The sequence below is a fragment of the Neophocaena asiaeorientalis genome, unplaced genomic scaffold, assembly GCF_003031525.2.
Source record: "Neophocaena asiaeorientalis asiaeorientalis breed wild unplaced genomic scaffold, Neophocaena_asiaeorientalis_V1.1 scaffold85, whole genome shotgun sequence".
Lineage (NCBI taxonomy): Eukaryota > Metazoa > Chordata > Mammalia > Artiodactyla > Phocoenidae > Neophocaena > Neophocaena asiaeorientalis.
The window spans coordinates 7271334-7289421 of NW_020174301.1; the positions used below are offsets into that span (position 1 = coordinate 7271334).

General features: G+C 49.4%; 1 protein-coding gene across 5 annotated transcripts in view; it reads left to right on the top strand.

The window, feature by feature from the left end:
• Window positions 1-288: 288 nt before the first annotated feature.
• SLC18A2 (solute carrier family 18 member A2) overlaps window positions 289-18088 on the top strand; it is a 38556-nt gene continuing 20756 nt past the window's right edge. For 3 of the 5 annotated variants that reach the window (XR_003004643.1, XR_003004641.1, XM_024756073.1), the window contains exons 1-10: window positions 311-366; window positions 808-943; window positions 2335-2686; window positions 10792-10850; window positions 11126-11209; window positions 11524-11616; window positions 12311-12400; window positions 12508-12551; window positions 12622-12682; window positions 15230-15325. Coding sequence is in view for 2 of the 5 variants with exons in the window: in XM_024756073.1 (XP_024611841.1) it covers window positions 823-943; window positions 2335-2686; window positions 10792-10850; window positions 11126-11209; window positions 11524-11616; window positions 12311-12400; window positions 12508-12551; window positions 12622-12682; window positions 15230-15325 (1000 nt within the window). In the remaining 3 variants the exon portion in view is untranslated. Of the gene's footprint in view, window positions 367-538; window positions 647-807; window positions 944-2334; window positions 2687-10791; window positions 10851-11125; window positions 11210-11523; window positions 11617-12310; window positions 12401-12507; window positions 12552-12621; window positions 12683-15229; window positions 15326-18088 lie in introns of those variants that run through there. The other 2 variants (XM_024756072.1, XR_003004642.1) reach the window with 2 other exon arrangements.

The window sequence follows — 18088 nt, forward strand, 5'->3', positions numbered from 1 at the left end:
GAACAGGGAGGCTCAAAGAGAGCTTTAGCTCCTAATTGGGCCAGATGAAACCACTAATCCCTGAGTCCTTATCTTGGCCCCTGACCCTTCACCCTGGGATCCTTGACCTCTCGGCCTGGGGCTTTTGACGTCCTCCCTCTGCGACCCATCCACTTCACCCGGACCCGGGTTCCCAGGGTTCACGGCCAAGTGCAGGGACAGGGGCTCGGGTCTGCTCAGGACGGGGCGACCTTAGGATCCGGGCTCAGAACCTGGTCGGGCACCTGGCGGGGAAAGGAAGGCGGTGGCTACTCCGACGCAGTGACGGCGCAACCCGGACGGACGGAGCCCACGGCGGCCGGAGCAGGCAGCCGCAGACCACCTGAGGTAACGCCGACCCCGCTCCCTGCCCGCGGGGCTCGGCGCCGGGGACGGGTCGCCGCCCGACCGAGGCGCCGCGCGCGGGGCTCCAGGGCGTCCCGGGAAACCCGGGGCGCAGAACGCACGGTGCGCAGGCGTCCCGCGGCACTTTCCGAGCGCGCAGGGGGTTAAGTGGGACCCGCGGGGGCGGCGGAGAGCCGGGCGGCGCCCAGGATCCGGCCCAGACGGCGCTCGCGGGCGTTATTAACAAGGAGCGCAGGTGCCGGTGAGAACGCGCTCGCCGAAGGTAAGCCGAGGGTGGGACGCCCGGGACCATCCGGCGCCGCCCGGTGCGCGCCGCTCCCCGAGCGCCCCTTTGGCGGCCGGGCCGGGCGAAGTCTGGGGCCTGGGGTTGTGGGAGCCCCCAGCCCGGCAGAGCCCCTGACCGACTGTGCGCCGCGCCCGCAGCCGAGCCCCGGAGCCATGGCCTTGAGCGAGCTGGCACTGCTCCGCTGGCTGCAGGAGAGCCGGCACTCGCGGAAGCTCATCCTGTTCATCGTGTTCCTCGCGCTGCTGCTGGACAACATGCTGCTCACCGTCGTGGGTACGTACGGACCGGGCGCCTCCCCCCACTCCCCGGGTACCCCTTCCCAGGGCGTCCCGCTTACCCGAGCGCGGTTCGGGAAAGTTCGAGAAGACGTTTTGCAAAAATACATTCCCCAAGACTGCCTCGTCTAGGCTAGTAGCCGTGTTTGTGGCTTCGTTTTCCTGGCGGTCCGGTCAAAAAATGTGACAGCAGATAAAACGCAGAACTTATGTTTCCTCCTGATAATTTCCTGCTTCCCTTTGTCACTTTCAACGCGATTAAAAAAAAAAATCTATTAAGGAGGAGCAAGTCCCAGGATTCAAACTAATGTTATAATTATTATGCTACCCGGAAAGGTGGGTCGATAATGTGGTCTATCACCTCAAGGAACAGGTCAAAATCCTTCCCTCCATAAAAGGAAGGGACATTTAAAGGTAGTGATTCCACAGATGACTTGACATGGAGACATAACAGGACCCACATCAAGAGCAATTTTAACGGCATTGGTTTTCATCTTTTTCCTGTAATGGATTTTTGAAAACCTAAATAATTGACATCCAGTTCTCTTAATTAGCACCATTAACAGCAACAGATTTGACATGTTTTTCCTTAAAAATATCCCAATTTTTAATGAATAAAAAATGATTTTTTGAAGGGTTGTTTCCCTTCTCTCCATTTAAGGTTCTCTCTCGATGGTTTTCAGAACATCACACAGTCAGGGTTTCACTTCCAGGAATATCAGAGCTGGGGCGGGGGGCGCTCATCTGAGTTCAGTAACAAGGGCCCGAATCCTCCTTTGTCTTGAATGCTCTGTGATGCACATGCCCGAAGCTTCCAGTACATCAGTTTTTCTTTTCCTCTACGAAAGTCTCGGATCTTCCAGGTTGTATGAAACATTGAAGCTTCCCACTCAAGTAATGGAAAGATGAAGTGGGCCTGCTGCAGAATTTCTGAATTATTACTTCCTGCAGGTTTATTCCTTTCTAAGACACCTAATGAAATTTAGATTTCTGTTTCCTTGATTCATTCACTTAAAGGTCTTTCTAGCCTCTTTCTGAGAAGTACTGGTTGACCCCAGGTCAGCACTGATTAGACTTCAGACCGAATCTTGCTTTCCTAAAATATTCCTGTGAAGGAGCCCTGTAATGGGAAAGCCCTTGAGAACAGGGATCTCTGGGGTGGGTCAGGTCTGCACAGTAGCTGCCCTGAGAGCTCTTACAGCCTCTGGGGCTTTGTTCGCAGAGCTGAGCAACGTGAAATTGTTCAGTGTCGGCGCGGAGGTCCCATTCCCGAGGCAGACATGCCACTTCTCTGGGCCTCGTTTAGCATTTGACAAGACCACGGTATTGCTGGCTTTGGTCCCGGGCAGGGTTTCAGTGTAACCACCACTCTCCTGCTCTTGTTCTCAGTCCCCATCATCCCAAGTTACTTGTACAGCATCGAGCATGAGAAAGATGCTATAGAAATGCAGACTGCCAAGCCGGTGCTCAAAGCCTCCACCTTCGGCGGCTTCCAGAACATCTTCTCCTATTATGACAACTCCACCGTGGTCGCCGGCAATAGCACCGGCAGCCTTCAGGGGGCGCTGCTGCATGAGGCCACCACGCAGCGCACAGTGACTAACAGGTCCACTGCCCCTTCCGACTGTCCCAGTGAAGACAAAGACCTCCTGAATGAGAACGTGCAGGTCGGCCTGTTGTTTGCCTCGAAAGCCACCGTCCAGCTCCTCACCAACCCGTTCATAGGACTGTTGACCAACAGGTGGGTTATATCATTTTGGTCAAAAAGTTTGATATGTATATTGTTCCAGATCACTTCCACCTGGGATTTTGCTTCTCATTCATTGATCAGAATCTGGAAAACCAAAGCTGGGGAGAAAGCCAGTCTCCTCCGCCTTACGTTTCTGTCCTTAGTCAGTCACGATTTCCCATTTGGTCTTCCTTTTCACTGCCACCATGACCATCCTTGTGGGATTGTACGTACCATGTGGCTTTCTCTTCTCTTGCACCTGTGGTCATGCACTTCCTGATAGACAGCTGAGATGGTTTCCTTCAGGGCTGGCGTGCTCAGTGCTCGTGGGGATGGCCAGGTGGGGAACGTGGCACATGACCTGTAGTCCTGCTGCATATACGAAACATCTCGCTGACACTGAGGTCCTAGGCAGTGTACCAGTTCTTCCCCTGCCACTTACTAAGCCGCATCCATGTGCACAAAGGGAAGAGGCTTTTTTTCTGGATGATTCAAGCTGCCCAAACTAGCTTTATATTAATCTCAATGTTCTGGAGTCTTTTGGGACTCACATTATTTTGAATAACTGTTCACATTTCCATTGCTGGTGGCCATCCAGCAAGTATTTGCTCTTCTACAGCTGAGGTGGGCCAGCTCTGCCTGATATATGGGGACTCCAAGTACAGGACAGGGGGCTTAGCAGAGGAGGGGAGGAGGTGTCAGCTGCAAAGAGTGGGAGCTGGTAGAGTGTGAATGGTGGTGGTGGGCCGCTATGTAACAGTGTGACCCCAAAGGCAGCAATGTGAAAAATGGGGCGGTGCCCAGAGTCCTACCTGTGAACCAGGCCTAGTAGCAAGAACCAAGACAAGGACTAGAGAAAAAAGGAGAATAAAAGAGGGGGCGGGGTGAACTGAGGAGGCCGGGGCTGGGGGGGGACCCGGCAGGGCTGAGCTATAAGAGGCCTCATGTGCTAGATGAGAGAGGAGTGGGGCTTGTTTGGGGGGCACTTGGGAACCACTAGAGGTTCCGAAGCCAAGTTGCAGAGTCAGAGAGCTGAGCGCAATTTTAAGCAGGTCAGCCCAGCACCCCCTGCAGGCTGGGAGCAGGGAGGTCTGTACATTTACCAGGCTTTGGCCTTGGGAAAGGTGGAGCAGGGCTGGCCGGGCCTTCTATGAAAATATTATTAAGCATTTCAAGATGGCAACAACAGAAGCGTTAAACCAGGCAGGGGACCCTTCTCAGAGCGGGGCCCACTCGGCGGGGTGGGAGGCCTGGGGTGTTGGCAGGGGCTCAGAGAGGGGATCCGCCCTCCTCCGCACGAGCTGTCCTCTGGCACGCGGGTTGCCGGTAACGTACTCATGGGGAGTCCGAGGGAAGCACATTTTCAACTTCTGTGATTCGATTTTCCGCGCTGAGTAGGGCCACTGAATCCATTTTAACCGTCCCAGGCCACATCCAGCCTCCAGTTTGCTGTGTAGTGTTACCAGGCTGCTGCATAAGACGCTGAGCAAGTTACCGTAGGATGCTGGGCTGACTGGGAGCCCACCAAGAGGCACCGTCGTCACGGCGACGTTCGGCAGCTCCTCTGCTCTTCAGGAGGAAAACCAGACAGACCTTCATAGTTACAGGGTTTTCTTTCTTTTCTCAAGCCTAAGAGCGCTTCTTAAAATGCATCTGGTATAATTACAGGAAACAGCTCAGGGTTTTGTATTCTGAGAAAGCAAACAGCTCAGATCCTATATTGGGAAAATTGAGGACATTGTTGTAATGACGCCTTGCCAATCACTTGGACGTGAATGTCACTAGCTGCACCGTGTAATACTGAGAAACTCGGCTGAACTGATGTGAGTGTTCCAGTCTTCCCAACGTAAGTGGCAAATGAAAAGCTTACAAAAACATCCCATTCTTGTTTTTAATGCTTCGCTTATGCTACCGGGCAGCAGCTTGTTTAAAACCAGTGAGACCTTTCCCCTAGTAAATACTCCAAATGCTTTGACATTGCAGCCACCTAAGGCTCACGTTTGGGGCTCCCAAAAGATTATCTGCCAAGAGAAAACTAATTTCCTTTAGTGACCTGTGAGATTTAGTCTATTGGTGCGGTGCGTAATCCACTTTGGAACTTATTGAGGGCAAAATTTTAATCCCTAGCTGATTTCTCCCAGCTCTCCAGCAAATTTCAAAATAATCTTCATCTTCTAGCATTGCCTTGTAATGTGGAAATGCAGACAAGTTTTAACATTGATGTAGGACAACAAACTCTGTTGTCCCTCCAAAATGATCATGATAAGTAATTTTTTTCTGATATTTTCCAAGCCCAGTAGATGTGAATTTGGGGACTTTCAGCATTTCTGGGCACTCCACGGCTGTGCTCAGAGAAGTGATAAATACATTTCCCTCTACAGACTCTTCCTTTGTGAGCCATTGCAAATGGCCTTCTGATGTCATTTGTGCCAATCACATCCGCAATTACCAACAAGACGTGTGACTCACATTTTCAGTGTTGTAAAGAAGTGAGTTTACAATAGCATTTTACACTTGGTTAATATGTTTCTGGTTAAGGAGTAGTTAAAACATGAAGCATCAGATCTTGAGGAGACTTTAGCAAAAGCTTTTAGGTCCGTCTTAGTATTAATTAATTTTTTTTTTTTTAAAGAAGACGTTGGGGGTAGGAGTTTATTAATTTATTTATTTTTGCTGTGTTGCGTCTTCATTTCTGTGCGGGGGCTCTCTCTAGTTGTGGCAAGCGGGGGCCACTCTTCATCGCGGTGCGTGGGCCTCTCTCTATGGCGGCCTCTCTTGTTGCGGAGCACGGGCTCCAGACGTGCAGGCTCAGTAGCTGTGGCTCAAGGGCCTAGTTGCTCCGCGGCATGTGGGATCCTCCCAGACCAGAGCTCGAACCCGTGTCCCCTGCATTAGCAGGCAGATTCTCAACCACTGCGCCACCAGGGAAGCCCCTGTCTTAGTATATTATAGGCAAAAGGGTTTGCTACTCAGGAGGAGAAAGCATTTGTCCAGACTCTCTGGCCAATGGCTTCCTTCCTTCCTGTTCTTTCCATCTGCTTACTGTTACACAGTTTGTACCTTTGGCTACGAAATATAAACAATGCAGGTCAACATCTGCTTTTTTTGCATCTACTCGGGCTCTCCCTTGTGTAGCAGGCTGAATGAGGGAAGGTCCAAACAGTAAGTTGTTGGGTGCTATTTTTATCCAATGGGAGGGAGTTTAGGAAAAATCAGCCTGATTTTTGGGACATGGATCCTCCCTCACCTCCCTGGCCCTAGAAAAATATCTTTTTCCAGCCTGTGATGTGAGCTGGTCCAACTTCCCACTGTCTCTGCAGTGCTAATGATAGTGGGGAAAAGAAAGGCCTCCTACATCCCCAGAGATGTGAGGGGAGCTCCATAGAGACAGGCTGGTTGGAGCCGCTCCTTTCTAAAGCTTCTTGCCGTAAGTGGGACTCACTCTGAAATGAGACACCCAACATCACACAGGTCATAATCCGAACCCCCATGTTACAACCTGGGGCCCCATAATTTATGGTCACGACGCTGCTGAGTGAGTGGCTTTGTGGTGACACAGGACGCAGGCTGCCTGTCTGTTTTAAATATTGGATAGGATCTCATGCCAAACCCTGAAAATAAAAAATGACAATTCTTGGGAAGCATTTAAATGCTCACTTGGCTGTTAATATGATACAAGTAATTCCTGTTTCATTGACTCTTTGGGAACTATATTTTGACTGAATAAGATGTGACCAGATAGGGAGCAAAGGACCTTTAGATTTTGTCGAGTGTGGTGATCACACGTCTGGTAACGCACTTTCCAAAGCCTGTGGGTGCCTTGCTTGGTCTGATTGCCATCTTTGAGGCTTGTGTGACTTATTTTATAATTCCAGTTTAAGTATTCATTTCATGATTGCAGTTGTGAGTAAAAGGGGGTAGAAGGACTTATACTAGCAACACCTGTTGTCTTTTGGCCCGGCAAGTGGAGTTTAGACATACACACATAAAAGGAATGTTCCAGGCTGGTAAACAATGTGAAAACCACCTTTACGTTTCTCTCTTCTGTGAGTCAGGTTAAGAACGAGGCATCATGGCGTTCCCTTGCTTAACGTAAGGCTTACATAGTAGTTGCATCTTTAGACCCAGGATATTCCAGACGAACCCGGCAGCTTGGGAAAGGGTTAACAGGGGTGGGGATGGTTCCCTCCCCGGCTCGTCATTGTGTTAGCGGCCTGCTTTTTATCAAGCCAGCGTCAGTGACTTAATTTATTTCCATAGTTACCTAGTATATTTGAAAGCCAGTTATTTTTCCTCACAAATTTTAGCTAACGTCTGAAAGACAGGGAGAAAGCCGCAGGGCATGAAATCTCTACAATATCTACTGTGGGTTTTTTTTTTTTTTCCCCTTTAGCTTTAGGCAACTGGTCTGAAGTGGGCTTTGTAGGAATAAGCAGTGACCTTTTCAAAAAGCTCCTCCATGGACAGGGAAACCAGCTATGCTGGAAAGGGATTTCCCATCCTCGATGTCATTAGGGTGGTGGAGACGGTGTGACGGCGTCTTTGCTTCAAAATCAGAAGAAGCTGGCCGTGGAATTGGGTACTTCTCATGGGAGCAAAGCCCTCGCGTGACCTGTGCGTCGGTGAACACCCTGGAGAATAAGAAATCCAAGGCTCGCGTAATTCCCCACACACATCTGAGAGCTGAAAAAGACAGACCCAGGGGCTAAACCTAAGAATTTTGTTTTATTTATGCAGTGGTTGACCACAAGCTTCCTAGTATATCCTAGCAAACGTAAAATACCTTTCCATTTACTGCTGCTCATCTTTTAGGAGTATGTTGAGGTAATCGAAATGGGAGATGTCACCTCTTGTCTCATCTGGTGACAGTTTGTACCCTTCCCTGTCCCCTGTTCTGTGTCCTTGCTTTTGTCACTTACCACAGCAGAGGGAACCCAGGTCTTAGCAAGCCTGGGAAGAGAGCTTACATTAATCTCTGTGGTAAAGACAAACTAGTTAGGAGCATTAGAGAATAAGTACTGATTGCCAGTGACAATTTAGAGACATAGTGGGGTTTCTCTGCTGACTGGGTAGGGATATGTAATGAATATAACTTTTATTGCTTTGCACTTTTTTCTAGGATTCAAATATATGATTTTTATTTTTATTCAACTGGATTAACTGCTCCCTGATGCTCTGTGAAGATGACTGTGGGCCAGGATGACTCACGAGGGGGTGATAAAGGGATATTTGGTTAAAGGTTTGCCACATCAGACGTGGCTCTGCTTAGTAGCACTTTACTTGAGATGGCGTTGAGTTGGGACAAGAGGCCGAATCAGACATTTATGACTAATGTCAGTCGGGGTTCTGTCCATTTAGGAGACATTGTGGGGAAGGAGAAAGGACAGTGGCGATCTGCCCATCACTCAGTGACCCTGGGGCCTTGAGCAAGTCTCCTGAGGTTGGTGTTCAGGGGGCCAGGAGAGGCTGAGGGTGGAGAGCCAGGAGCTGGCCCTCGGGCCACACTGGCCATGGGGCTGAGCTCCAGGGAAAGGCGCTGCCCAGCACTTTCCACTGGGCAGCCCTGCCAGCGGCTTGGCTGATGGTGAAGGCATAGGGCACATGTGTCTGGTAACAAGCAGGAAGCAGCGGGAGCCCGGTGGCATCAGAAGCGATTGGCTTGCTTCACCTCTGAACCTCGGCTTTCTCACCCATGTTGGGGGTTTGGACTGGCCAGCCTTTGAATTTCCTTCTAGCTTTGCCGGTTGGTTATTCCATTCATGCTTTATTAAAATCCCAAAGGAATTAAAAGACAAAACAATAGCTACAGCATTTTTAAAGAAAACACAGCACCTGGCCTTGGTAAAAAGAATCTTCCGTAAGCACATAGCCCTGTGGGTACGGAGCCACCTGGTTTCAAAAGATACTGTGGGCCCTGGGTTCCACTCAACCTGTGTGAACCTCTGCTCCTGTGACTGGTGTCCCCACCAAAGTGTATGCTAGCAGGACCTGCCACACCTTAGACACACGAGATATGCCCATTGCCCTGAATTTGGGGCAGCTCCCCAAGCCTCAATGTGGCCATCTGAAAATAGGGATAAAGCCAGCTACCTCACGGAATTGTGGTGAGAATCACAGGTGACCCTTATAGTCTCTGGGAGTGCTGGAGCCTCCTGGTAAGAAGGAGCCCTCCTCAGCTGTGTCCTGCCAGGTGACCTTGGCCAGTGGCTGGGCTGTAGACTGGACGTAACATTGCTGGTTTTCCGATAGCTTTGACATATGTATGGTTTTCCAAGTAGGATGTTGAAAGGGATGAGAAGCCTGTGTTTATTCCAGGGCGGTCGTATGTCCATTCTTCCCCCAGACACGCAATAGTTGCTGAGAAAATAAACTGCCTGTGAGTTCTCTGAGTTTCCTGGAAGTTTCCTTCACAGTGTCCAGCAGTGCCATGTCGGACCTGGTGTTGTGAACGGCTTTCTTTTCCTACACGAATAAGGCCACAGAGCAGTCAGCTCGGTGTTAGTTGAGACAGGAGAAGCTGTCATTTGATGGCATCTGAACTGCAGTTCAGGACTCTGGTATCTTTCCTAGTTCACAGGATTGGCTTCAAGCCCTGCTTTGTGAATTACAAGCTCATTTCAGGTCACAGTAGAGGAATCTTTGCCTGGGTTTGTGGGAGGGCTACCTCCTGAGAATGCTATGATTTTGTGGTGCTGTTTGGTTTCCGGATGCACATGAAGCAGTTAAAAAACGTTATAAGTGTGCCCAGGACTTTTAGAAGGCTTCTACTTAAAGCCACGTATGCCATTTGGCATATACCTGAGGAGGTAGTAAAATTTGCAAGGAAAAGTCCTGGACTGGATTGAATGGCCCTGAGTGAAATTAGCCCTAGGACATTAGACAGGTCATTTTTTTGTACCTCAATTTCCTCATCTGTAAAATGGGGAGGTGGTCGTCTGCCCTTATCAGATCATTGAGCTCGTGTGTAAGTGCCTGGAGAATGGAGTGTAACCTTAAGGTGAAGGTATTGTGTTATGATCTTTTTGTTCGAGCCTGGAATAGAAGAGCCCTCCCAGGCTGTTTGACTGGGACTCGGGGTTCCTGTTCCTCATATGGTTTCTCTCCAGGATCTGGAGGGCCCAGGGCTGGAGGGAGATGAGGCCTGGAGATGCTCAGGGCTGTTCTGGGCTGACACAGGTCTCCTTTAGGGCAGTGGCTCAGCCAGTGCTGGCCCCTTCAGGCCAGGTCGTGGGAGGGAAAGAAGCTGCCTTCACTCTCATGCCCTGTCCATATGGCAGGGACCAACCTGCTTGCTTAATCTGCAGAAACAGTGAGGAGAAAAGGAAGAGAATGAGGGAGGAAACAAAATTTCTGAGGCACTTCGTCTGTTCTGGATGCCCTGGTAGCAGTTTAACATCCATATCTCATTTCATACCCACTCCAGCTCTGGGAGGTGGGTGGTGGTCTATCTGCGGGGCCGAGGGGAGATTTGCCTGGGTTAAATGGCAGGGCCAGGTGTCCAGGCAGGGGTGTGATGCCGGGAGCCCAAGGTCTCCCCACCTCCCCTGTCCGCCTGGTAGCAGAGCCCTGTACAGACAGTGGTCTTGCAGAGCAAATAGGATGTTGAATTTTTGCACAGAAAACCAGGTGTGTCTTTCTCAGCTGGCTTCATTGGGGTCAACGTGAAGACAGCTCTGAACATTTCCTTGCTTCCTAACGCCTCTTAGATGTGGTGCCGTTGCATCTGCTGCCCGTTGAATCGCTTGAGGACCTTTTACTAGAGTCATTTGATTGCAGCTGTCCCTTTGGGGAAGCTCTAGCAAAGACTATAATTAAAGAAATTTTTACAAAATGATGGAAACAGGGGCTGTGTATTTGAACGTGTTCTGGGTTGCTTGCCGATATTTTATTAACATTTATTCCAGAGAAATTTCAGAGTGGCAATCCGTAAATGTATTCACGTTCCAAGACAGTCAAACACAGAAAGGTCATATAGGAAGCACCAACTATATGAATGTTTAGAAAAGTTGACCAAACACGTATCCACCTGATCCCAAAGGGTAAGCAGGAGAGACTCAATATAAAGGCTTACACAGATACGAAGCAGTCGCCAGGTTTTCCTTGTGGCTGTTTTGCAGGATCGGCTATCCAGTTCCAATGTTCACGGGATTCTGCATCATGTTTGTCTCAACAGTTAGTAAGTGTCTGACGTTTGCCTTCTGAGTGTGGGTCACCGGGTGGGCTCTGACCACCGCCAGCTGGGAGTGGAGAACACAGCCAGGGGTGGGGGTGGGGGGGTGTTTTGGCCACAACTGCAGAAAGAAGTTGATAGGAGAAGTCTTCAGGGAGCAAAAGCACAGTGTGGTTAACATGGAAATACCCCATCGGGTTAAGGGAGGTCCCTGTTTGAGCTGATCTGGTCGCGGCACCAGCGGGTCTACAGTGACTGTGGCCTGGCCCCTCTTCCCGCAGTGTTCGCCTTCTCCCGCAGTTATGCCTTCCTGCTGATCGCCAGGTCCCTGCAGGGCATCGGTTCCTCCTGCTCTTCTGTAGCTGGTAGGTGTGGAAATGCCTAAGTCAGTGCCCCGGGGCTTCCATCTGTCGGAGGGGCCACCGTCACTGCCCAGGCTGGTGGCCCTGTACAGAATGAGTTGGAATAATTCAGGGAATATAGGTATTGGTGGTGGTGGTTGGTGGTTGGTTCTCAGAGAAGGTACCACCTTCTTGTTGGGTGCTGCTTGGCCTTATGTTCCGTTGGTCTGGCAGGTGTGGGGAGACACCAGTCTGGGCTGGGGGTGGGGGAGGGTGAGTCATGATGGTTATTCTGTTGCTCCCAGAGCTTGGCTGTCACTGTTTCTTTTCCTGTTTAGGGATGGGCATGCTGGCCAGCGTGTACACGGATGACGAGGAGAGAGGCAATGCCATGGGGATTGCCCTGGGAGGCCTGGCCATGGGGGTCTTAGGTGGGTGAGGGCCACTGTGGGGGCCACCTGGGGGGAGGGGCCTATCTGGCATTGGACAGTGAGCCCCCTTTCACACTAGTGTCCACTGTTTCTTCCCTAATTTCATGGAGCCTTTGAAAAATGGTGGGAAGAGTCCTGACTTGGGAGGACCTGGATTCTCCAGACCTCCCTCGTGGGCCCAGGTGTAAACCCAAGCTTTGAACGGGATGGTCTGCCAAGGCCCCTCCTCTTGAACATTCTCTGAGTTACCACCCACCTGAGGACCTTCCCACTTTCTGAGCCTGCCTCCTCCACCTGCCCTGGCTGAGCTCTCAGAGCAGGTGCAAACACCTTCCCTGAGAGATCCAGGTCCTCTCTGTTTTCTGTTACTTTCCTGGCCTTCATCTGGAGCCCACAGTCCCTGTCTGTGCTGCTGTGAAGTCTTCACTGGTCCATTTTCCTGTGCACTTCTGTTGCCTGGGTCTTATTTCCTCTGACCTTTACTTTGGGAGTGATTCCATGTCTCAGGTGTGAAACCCCTTGGAGGAAGTTGCCAGGGCAACTTAACAGTCCTGAACAGAATGTAGGGTGGCCACCCCACACAGTGTTTGGAACAAAGTAGAGGGAGAAACGCAAGAAACGCAAGATGGTTCTAGACCAGGGGGCGGTCATCAGTCCCGGGCCCGGCCCTGGCCCTTCTCTCTCTTCCTTGCAGTGGGCCCCCCCTTTGGGAGTGTGCTGTACGAGTTTGTGGGGAAGACAGCTCCGTTCCTGGTGCTGGCTGCCCTGGTGCTCTTGGATGGAGGTGAGTGAGTCCACGTGGACCCCTTGGCCGTGACCTTGGGGGCCCTGAGCTTGGCACCCCTGTGGGCAGGTGCTGGGGGCCACACCTCTTCTTTTTTTCTCCTGTAGCTATTCAGCTCTTCGTGCTCCAGCCATCCCGGGTGCAGCCAGAGGTGAGCGGCGGGGCAAGGCGGGTGCTGTGGTGGCTGTGTGGCCTCTTCTAACCCCTGTTGTCCCTGACAGAGCCAGAAGGGGACGCCGCTAACCACCCTGCTGAAGGACCCGTACATCCTCATCGCCGCAGGTGGGGCTCCCCCAGCACCCCTGGTTCTTCCCAGCCAGGCGGTGGGGGTGGGCGGTGAGGACCGGCGTTCGTTTTGCTGCTGGAAACGTTGGGCTGTAGAAAAACATAAAAGGCACAAAGAGGTTACACGTCAGAAGAAATGGTTTTCTTCTGTCATTAACTTCTGACGCAGCCAGGCTCCTTTGTTGTTTTTCATCTGGGGCAGAGATGCCTGAGTCACAGAGACGCCCTCCACAGAGGATTGTTTTGGGCCAAACTTGCTCACTGTGTTTGTGTCAGAGGCTGTTGTCGTTTGGCCTTGAACTTCTGGAATGGGTCCGTGGCCTCCCTGCCGCTGCCTTAAGGGGGTGCTCTGATTCACCTTGGCATCTGTGAATAGAGGCTGACAGCAGGGCCCCAGAGGGCCAAAGGGTGCCTCTCTTTCTGCAGAGGGCATCCTGCACAGCGGCGGACAGGCGGCTGGAAGACACCTTTGGGTTCTTGGCCGAGATGGGCTCAAAGGACGCCCTGGGGTTCTGTGGCTCTTGGGGAGGATAATGGGCTGCATCCATCCAAGCAGCTGACCTCCCAAGAGCACCCCAGTGACACAGGCCTGGAGCTGCCTCGTGAGGGACTAGCCTTACGCGGCCTGGGCCTGGACACAGTGGTCAGCAGTGACCCTCGGCATCAGGCCGGAGAGAGCATCCATGCAGTGTGGCCTCAGGCCCGGTCAGGGTTCCCTCCAGGTAGGGGTAGGTGTGTCTAAGCAGCAGTCACAGACACTAGGGCTGGGGGGAGCCTGGGTGAGGTGAGGCATGCCCCACCTGAGGGCATTCAGATTCAGCCGCTTTCAAAACCCCAGGCTGCTTTTGTTAAGGTGTATACTGCTGGCTTAGGCCCCGGCAACACATGAGAGGCCTTGGTCTAGACCTTGTCTGTCATGCCTGTTGACCAAACGGTTATAAGCCTGGTGTGGCGACCTCCTCGTGCAGGGGGACCTCACTGTGTCCCCAGCAAGACACAGGGAACATTCTAGAGCTGAGATTTCCCTGGAGCCCTGGCTGTCCGAACTGGGGGGTGAGGACATGTGTGGTGAGAGATGGGGGCCCAGAGATGTGAGTCCCTGCACCTTGGGGCACACGTGTGGGCGGGCTGTGCTGCCTAGGCCCTCACTGTCTCACCCCTACCCACCCTTGGGGGAAATCCAGAAATCCAGCCGGCACTCAGGGTCAGGCTGTCGGCAGGTCCGGGCAGCCTGGATGGTGGAGTGTGGGGGTGGAGCTGGGGGGCAGGCGGTGTCTCGTTTGTACCGCTGGGGTTTAGTTTACAGAGGCGACTGAGTGACGAGATGACATGGAGAGATTAATACCACCAAAGGATGATTTTATTACTTATGTTTCTGGAGAAAAGGGGGCATGCCACGTCGCTCAGGGCCACATGGGGAGGCACCAGGTTTGGTCAGGAGGCAGAAAGGGGTGAGGGGAAGACCCAGGCCAGAACCTAGGTGTTTGCATGAGAAAGTGGATTTTCCATGGGAAAGGTAGGGGAGGGTAAGCAGTTTAGGATTGGCTAGTTTAAATAATTCCAGTCTGGGTGCTCTCCCCAGTTGCCTGGGTGGATTTAGGGCAGGAGATACTGGTGAGGTGGGTGAGAGTTAGATAAAGCAGGGACTCAGAGTATGGGTTCCGGATCACAGGGGAGACTTGAACAACTCTGGTTGTTAGTTTGGCCCTGTAATTAACGTCAAATAGACAAATACAGAATTTAAGAAAACACGGAATAGGTGGGTGAGGGGAGTCCAGCCATTTCAGCCTCATTTTTATGTTCTGTCTTTAAATGCTACAGAGAATGAAAAAGTCTTGCATCGCATGTAAACACCTTAATTATGTTTGCGCAACGTTCTTTGAATCGGGAGTCTAGCAAATTAGAGGTTCCACGGCACACAGCACAGGAAGCTCTCAGAACAATGGGGACAGCAATTTGATTTTTCCAGGTGGTTCTACATTTACAAAGGGTTCTGGTTAACACAGTGATAATGGCTATTTGCATGGATACCCTATAGGTACAGCTGATTTTAAAAGAATCCCTCAACAGCATATTTGCACTGAATGCACGTGAGTTTTGGGCAACTAAGGGCATCGTTAGAAATATCTGTGTTTGTTATACAGTGAAACCTAGGTGTAGGAGCCTCAGGTTGCCTGAGTCTGTGGACGGTCGGCCTGAGCTGCCGAGGAGCTCAAGCAAGTCACTTCATTAATAACTTGGAACTCCATTTCTTCATTAATAAATTGGGAAGGTTAAACCTAGTGATCACTAAGCCTCCCTCCACTTCCACACTTTGTGACTCTGGGATTCTAGTTGTTTTAAGTAATAATAATAATTTCAAAAGCAACACTCCCCACTATCCCTTTGACCTGTTATTTGTCTTTTTCTTACAAAAGTAGACGTTCTGGGTATCCGAGCTGACTGTTCTGGCTGTGGACACAGGGGATTTAACTGTGTTTGGAAATGGTAGGGGACACTTGAGACCCAAAACAGAAGGACACTAACCTTCTTCCTCCCTTTAAGGGTCCATCTGCTTTGCAAACATGGGGATTGCCATGCTGGAGCCAGCCCTGCCCATCTGGATGATGGAGACCATGTGTTCCCACAAGTGGCAGCTGGGTAAGACTGGGCCGCGAGTTTCTGGCTCTAGAATTTTTGTCCCCAGGTTGGGTCTCATTATTGTAGTCCTGAGCTGCCGGTAGCAGGATGATAAAGTGATTGTCTCTGTTTGTCACTTAATGGGGTCAGTGCTTAGGTTAGCAATGAGCTTTGGGGTTTGTTTTGGCTCCAGTTTTTGTATCACCCCTGATAGAGGCATAATTAATATCAAGGCATCAGACCTGGGCAGAAATGAGAGATGAAAAATACATGCAGCATTTCCTCACACTTCTGAACTGGACAAGTTATATTAAATATATGTGGACAGTAATAACATTTATGGGAAAGAGAACAACAAACGTAGTTTTATTTTTTTTAATTGGAGTGTAGTTGATTTACAGTGTTACGTTAGTTTCTGGTGTACAGCAAAGTGATTCAGTTATACATACATATACGTATTCTTTTTCATATTCTTTTCCATTATGGTTTATTATAGGATATGGAATATAGTTCCCTGTGCTACACAGTAGGACCTTGTTGTTTATCTATTTTATATATAGTAGTTTGTATCTGCTAATCCCAAACTCCTAATTTATCCCTCCCCCCACCTTCCCTGTTTGGTAACCATAGGTTTATCTTCTATGTGTGTGAGTCTGTTTCCTAAATAAGTTCATTTGTGTCATATTTTAGATTCTACATATAAGTGGTAACACATGCTATTTGTTTTTCTCTGTCTGACTTACTTCACTTAGCATGATAATCTCTAGGTTGGTCTGTGTTGCTACAAATGGCATTATTTTATTCTTTTTAATGGCTGAGTAGTATTCCATTGTGTATATGTACCACATCTTCTTTATCCATTACAAACTGTTTTTAAGAGGATGAATTTTTGAAAGTATTTTTTATTTAGAAAGTAATTCATGCTTATTGTTAAAAAATCAAAGTACAGGGACTGAGGAAGTAAAAATTGTAAAAACCTCATATTCATCTTTCCCGCTCTCCCAGCCCAGTCCTCTGTGACATTCATTGTTAATAGTTCTGTGTGTCTGTTCCTCGATTGTTCTGCATTGATCACCATCTTTGTGAAATGCCTGAAAACCCAAGCCATGTGGAATCTTGCCATTTACACACTGTGTGACCTCTTGTTTTTCTGTGTTTCTGTGTCAAAATGGGAAGATTTACTTTTCACAATTAATTTAATTTTTTATCAGTTACACATGTACACAATTTTTAAGTTAAATACGTTATAAAAATCATAATGAAAAAACAGCAGTCTTTGCCCCAGGCCTCCTCATCTCCAAATCTCTTCCTCAGATTTGATCACCTTCAACTCTTTTAGTTGTTTCTTCTGCTAATTTCCTTTATGTCTCTAAATAATGTGTACACTCCTATTTTTTGATTTTCCAATTTCTGACATTGTCCACCAGCTTCCTAATACAGTAGATGAGGATTTAATGCCATTATTGCTTTACCTGAAAATATCAACCAACCATCTCACATGTTTTCTCACCTTCTGTTCTCCTGAAACAATTGTATTACAGGTTTGGTTAGATTGGCATTCAGTATTGACATTATTGTGAATATGTAAATATTATTCAAAGGCGAGCTCTGCAGGGTTCTGTGATTATTTTCTTTTTTACAAACTTTCTGTTTTTCCTGGAGTTAGTAATTATGGTGTCTTTCTATTTTCTTAGTTTTCTGTGTAGCATTTATGAATATATCCCTCAAACTCTTTTGCAGAGATGAAAGACCCTCTAAATATGGACAGGTACCTCCACAGACCTAACCCTTCTGTGTTTTTGCTTGTTAGTGGACATCTGTCCCACATCATTCTGACTTCCCGCTCCAGTCTAGAGTTGTTCCCTAGGCCATCCAGAGATTTTCCTCTTCTAATATCTGGGCGTCTTCTTTGCCTCTCTTCTGTTTCCTGTATCCTCCTCTCCTGTATTCCTCTCTTTTGGTTTACTTTCTCATTATGCTGGAACCCGTCCTCCAGCAGCTTCCTGAGAGGGGGTGCATGGCAGGTAAAGTTCTCTGGGGTCCTGCTTATCAGCAGCATCTTTATGCTCACCTCAACTTTATCCTGAGTTTGGTTGACTTAGTCTGTTTGGGTGTATAATTCTTGGTTGGAAATCCTTTTCCTTCAGAGTCTTGAGGCCAGGGTTGCTGTTGTCTTCGGGCATGCAGGGTTGCTGTTGAGGAGGCCAGTGTCCTCATTCCCCATCTTCTGTAGGAGCTCGAAGGATCTTCTCTTCCTCTCTAGGTTATGAGCATCCACGATGCTGATTTGCAGGGAGTCTTTTCCTCCACTGTGCAGGGCACTTGCTTGTTCAGCCTCTTCATTTGGGAAATCCCTTCTTTCAGTTCCGGGAAACCTTTTTGTATTATTTCTTTAATCCCTCCCCCTCTTCCATTTTCTTTCTTCTCTTTTCTGTTACTCAGGTTGGTTGGATGTTGGGACCTCTATGTTTTACACTTTTAATTTCTTATTTTGCCTTCCCTTATTTCCATGGATTTCTTCATCCTCCTCCTCTAAACTCTATTGAACTTTTACAGTTGGTGGCGTCGTATCACACTTTTGAAGAGCCGTTTCCCGTTTACCCGAAGTGGTTTTGTGTATGTGTGGGGCGGTGGAGGGATGTTGAAATGACACCCTTTACCATTCAGTAGGAAGACTTCTCTTCACCTCCCATTTCAGCCTCTTGTGACATCCCTGATCTCCATGCTGCCTGGGGTCCCTGAACCTTTTCAGTTCAGTTTCTCTAAAGAAACCTTCTCCTGCTA